The 4,936-nt window shown below is 30.4% G+C and overlaps 1 protein-coding gene across 1 annotated transcript; it reads right to left on the bottom strand.

Moving 5' to 3' along the window:
- Positions 1–325: 325 nt before the first annotated feature.
- On the bottom strand, positions 326–769 carry LOC127287542 (piggyBac transposable element-derived protein 4-like). Its single transcript, XM_051314533.1, has one exon. It carries the CDS (start codon positions 767–769, stop codon positions 326–328), a length of 444 nt encoding a protein of 147 aa, XP_051170490.1.
- Between the last annotated feature and the right edge of the window lie 4,167 nt (positions 770–4,936).

Below are 4,936 nucleotides of genomic sequence, written 5' to 3' on the forward strand. Positions count from 1 at the left end.
TACCTAAGTATCAAGTGACAAACCTCTTACTGTGACTTGGTGCTCGCAATGTCTTGAAATACGTCTAACGCACTGACCCCCCTGTTGAAAATTCCTATGTGAGAACACATATGGGATCCCATCCAGGATCTCTTGTGAGTTCTTATGTGGGTTCCCATACAGGTTCACACATAAGATCCTGTATGAAAAGGTTCCTGGGATGAACTTGCGTGAGATCAAGCGCACGATCTTATGTCTCTGTAAAAGCAATAACACAGGATCCCATGAGGTTTCCTGTGTAGGTTCCTATATGAACAACACGATAAATAGGAACACACATGGGATCTTATCCGAGATCTTGTATGATTCTTTTGTCAGTTTTCAGAGTCCTTTTAACCGTTGTAACAGTTAGAGGATTATGAGCTGACGAAAGAACTGTGACGATTTTTGAATCCATCCACTTTATAGCTCTGATATTGTTTTTCGTCCTGTACTCATATTCTCCTCTTTGTAATTTCTTTTTTTCTTTCATGATTTCTGGCAATCCTTTTCGATTTGTTCGTACAGTCCCAACAGAATAAATGTCTTTTTTACAAAGTGCATCTACAACATTTACAGATGTAAAAAAGTTGTCAAATGCAACCAATGATTCGATTCCTTCAAGTTCATGAGTAAGTTTCAAAACTACCCGTTCACCAAGTGGTTCGCTTGATTGATTTCCATTGCATTTTCCAGTGTAAATTTCAAAATTTACAATATATGAAGTTTTGGAATCAGCCAAACACCACATTTTGAAGCCTCTTTTGATTGGCTTTGATGGCAAATATTGCTTGAAACTTAATCTCCCTTTAAACTTTATCATTGATTCATCTACTGATAAAGTTTTTGAAGGAGTGTAAACTTCCTTTGTTTTTTTATTTAAATTGTCAAAGAGAGGACGAAGTTTGAAAATTTTATCGTAATCTAGATGACTTTATGGAAGATTATTATTATTGTCATTGACACGAAGTATTTCAGTAATTTTATGAAATCTGTCTCGTGGCATAATATTTGCTATAAATTCGACTCTGATCGCAGGGTCTTTAGACCAGTAATTTTTTAACTGTGGCAATCGATGTATCCCCATCAATAATATAATTCCCATCCAAGCTTGAAGCTCTGGAACGTTCAAATCATAATCATAATGTGAATTTCCCTGTTTTTGACTTCGATACAAATTGCTCTGCTGGACAATGTTTTCGAGAATGCTTTTATCAAAGAAAAGGTTAAAAAAAGTCTATTTCTTTATAGTTTTTATCTATTTCAACTGCAATTTTTGGTTCTTGCTCAAAATTGAGTTCCCTGGTAAAGTTTCTTACATTCTCAGTCCAGTTATTTACATCATATTCAACATCGTCTTCTTCGCTGCCTGCATTATCACTAGAAGATGAAGACTCATTATGAGAAAGATCAGGAAATTCATTATCTGAATCTGCATCTGCTTCTGAATCAGATGGATCAGAAGGTAACGAATAGTCTTCGATGTTTCATTTTTTGCTTATTCAAGAACTCATAATTTCGCCTTAGACGAATTACGTAAATCAATTTTAAATACGATTTCTTCTAGAAATGATAATACAAAAAAAACACTCACCTGAAATAAAAAATACGAACTCTACAAAATATATAAAAAAAGTTATAGAAAACCTATCTGCAATACAACACCTGAAATAAAAAACACGTACTCTTCAAAATGTACCAAAAAGTTTTAAAAATCCTACCTGCAATATGACAAATACGTGAAATAAAAAACACGTAATCTACAAAATTCCTGATAAAACCAACAATTATGTTCAGAGAAGCGAAATCTTATTCAATATGACTGAATATAAAGTGTGAAGACGCCAAATCACTAGCGAGAGCAAAATGAGTCAAATCCATCTATCGATAGAATCTAACAACGACTAATAGTATTCCCAAGTTTGCGCATGTCTGCGAAAAGCCCGCGCTTATTTAAATTCTTCTCTAACAAAGTTGCGAAACATTGTATTTTAAAAAACATATTTTCTAACAATATTTAATTCATAATAATGGAAAAAATCTTCATTTTCAAAAACCAAATAATTTATTGTCACGTCCCGAGCTAAGGTAGAGTTTATTTATTATTTATAATAATAAAAGGGAGATAAGTTACTGATTAATCAGGTTGGTAAAGCCTGATATTTATTTTTAATGTAGGATCGTGTCACTTTGTCAAAACTAAGGGTTTTGTGTCAAGCGATTAAAGAAAAATATTCCTTTTTATGATTTGCAATTTATTAATAACAATATATAATTACAATAGTACTTACAATTGATTCGTTGAAACTATGTAATGTAACAAGCGGCAATCAGGATTACAAATATGTGTCTTTGGATGCGTTGTTATACAAATCATAAATTGTTACACTTACACAATTTAGATTTTATACGACAGTTAAGAATTATTTAACTCGAACAAAAGAATTATATTGTTTAAAATTAAGAGAAACTTGTTTCTCTTTTACAAAACTTTTGTAAAACTCACTAAACTCGCGAGTTTAAATAACGAAGTTTAAACAATTACCAAACTGAAGGGCCGATTCTCAGACACTATTCGGGCAGAAACTCGTCCGAGAAACTGACATTTTGCAATATAAAAACTGGGGTTTATATATTACATGATCTTTGTTAATTGGGTTGAATTGTCACGTATAATTTGCAGACAGCGCAATTATCACGTACAATTTTCATTTAGCGCAAAAGTCACGTACATTATTTATTAATAGAATTATAATAATATCTTAATTAATTTATTAAAATTTTAGTTTATTGATTATTAATTAGTTGATTGCAGTCACTTAGGATGTATAGTGATCGACAATTGATATTATGAAAAACAATATTAATATCGAGTAATGATCAAGAATCTTATTGAATTCTTTAATCTACTATATATATATATATATATATATATATATATATATATATATATATATATATATATATATATATATATATAACACATCTGCTTTATGCGAGTCTTCAGCATTCAGAGGTGTTACATTACATCTATCTTTCACTATTAACATCGTGAATGACTCATATGTATGTAATGACCTTTATTTAAAAGAGATAATTTAATTTGTTTATGATCCATCTTTTAAGAATTTTTTGGTACCGGGATGTAACATTTATTAACATTTTTTTTGTTTTTTGGTCTAATGGATTTTTAATTTATGCAATTAATGAAATACATAGTTGTAAATAAAATAATATCTTTTTCATATAATTTTGAAAATCATATAAAAATTACATTAATATTTAATAATTAAATTAAATTAATAGTTATTAATTTAATTTTTCATTTTTAATAATTTTCCAAAAATTATTCATCAAAAAGTTAATAATAATAATAAATCACAACTATCTTTTCAAGCGAAAATTAATGGTTTTTAAAAAAACTTATCCGCCATGTTGGATCCGCCATTTTGAATTTTTGAAAGCTAACATCGGATTCGTAATCAGCGACCCCAAAAACCTCCGAGTAACGAGTTTCAAGCGAACTGCATTAGATTTTTCAAAATCGTCCGCCATATGAGATCCGCCATTTTGAATTTTTAGAAATTTTAAAAATCTGACTTCAGATTCGTAATCAGCGACCCCAAAAACCCTCCCGTAACGAGTTTCAGGCGAATTGCATTAGATGTTCCAAAAGTTGTCCGCCATATTGGATCCACCATTTTGAATTTTTGAAAACTAACACCGGATTCGTAATCAGCGACCCCAAAAACTCCCGAGTGGCCATTTTCAAGCGGATTTAATCACTTTGAAAAAAATTGTCCGTCATGTTGTATCCGCCATTTTGAATTTAAAAAATTTGAAAAACCTGACCTCAAATTCGTCATCAGCGACCCGAAAAACTGTAAGAACAATTGCACTTTTCTTTTTTGAAGTTCTCAGATTAGCTTGGGAACGAAAGGGTTAAAAAATTTAAATGATCCATTTTTGAAATTTATGCTGTAATTAACAATCAATTAAATTTTTTTGCTTCACATTTTATGTGCACTTATAGACACTCGAGTGATACACGCCGTTCAATGGAGAAAAAGCCTTACCATGACGATGAGGCCAGCCCATGACGCACAAGAAAAACTGATTTTTTCAACAATTTATTAACAATTTTAATCTGTTTCATATGCATGTTATTTATATTCACTGAACTAATACTACTACACAACATTTGACATAAAATATAAATAATTATTAATTTTATTGAGAAATATTTAAAGGCCAGACCATGACGATTCTGTGATTCCCTATGCACATTTGATGCTTTTAATGTGTGAAAAACAAAAAAATTAATTCTGAAAGCATTTTCTCTCTTAGTAATTCACTTAGGAGAGCTTATTGTTGCTTTTAACTAATGGTGAGAGAAGTTTCGATTTTATTTTTATGTAAAAAAAATGCTATTTTATAAAAAGGCCAGACCATGACGCAAAAACGAGGGACAAGAATTAACACCAAAAAAATAAAAAACAAATTTTTTTTCACAAATGTTTTTTTTTCACAATTCTACTAACATAAACAATACGAAACTATCAATAGTTTTTATATTAATTACTGTATTTTACTAAAAATAACATTTTTTTATATAAAAGTGGTACTGGGGACAGGTCATACCATGACGTTTTGGCACCTTAAAAAAGCTTTTTAAGTAAAATTCTAAACTTTTAATTAAAAACGACTATGGGCTTTTGTTTGTATACATAGAAATTAGTTTTTCCCATTGGATTTATTGCAATATATGCAAATGATTTTTTAAAAAATACGAGGGACTTTAAGTTGTGCGTTACGCTGGGAATCGCCCATATGTGACCGTCCACGACAAAACAAGGCTTAGCTCCCAAAAAATCAATTTTGAGTTTTTAATGCTAATCGATAGATTTCAAGTTGCTCT

Source organism: Leptopilina boulardi, unplaced genomic scaffold (genome assembly GCF_019393585.1).
Source record: "Leptopilina boulardi isolate dan_hultmark-lab unplaced genomic scaffold, ZJU_Lbou_2.1 LbouV2_371, whole genome shotgun sequence".
In the NCBI taxonomy this organism is placed as follows: Eukaryota; Metazoa; Arthropoda; class Insecta; order Hymenoptera; family Figitidae; genus Leptopilina; species Leptopilina boulardi.

Bases quoted from the DNA above. Each gene is read 5' to 3' on its own strand.
- LOC127287542 (XM_051314533.1), bottom strand. From the start codon at position 769: ATGTGGTGTTTGGCTGATTCCAAAACTTCATATATTGTAAATTTTGAA.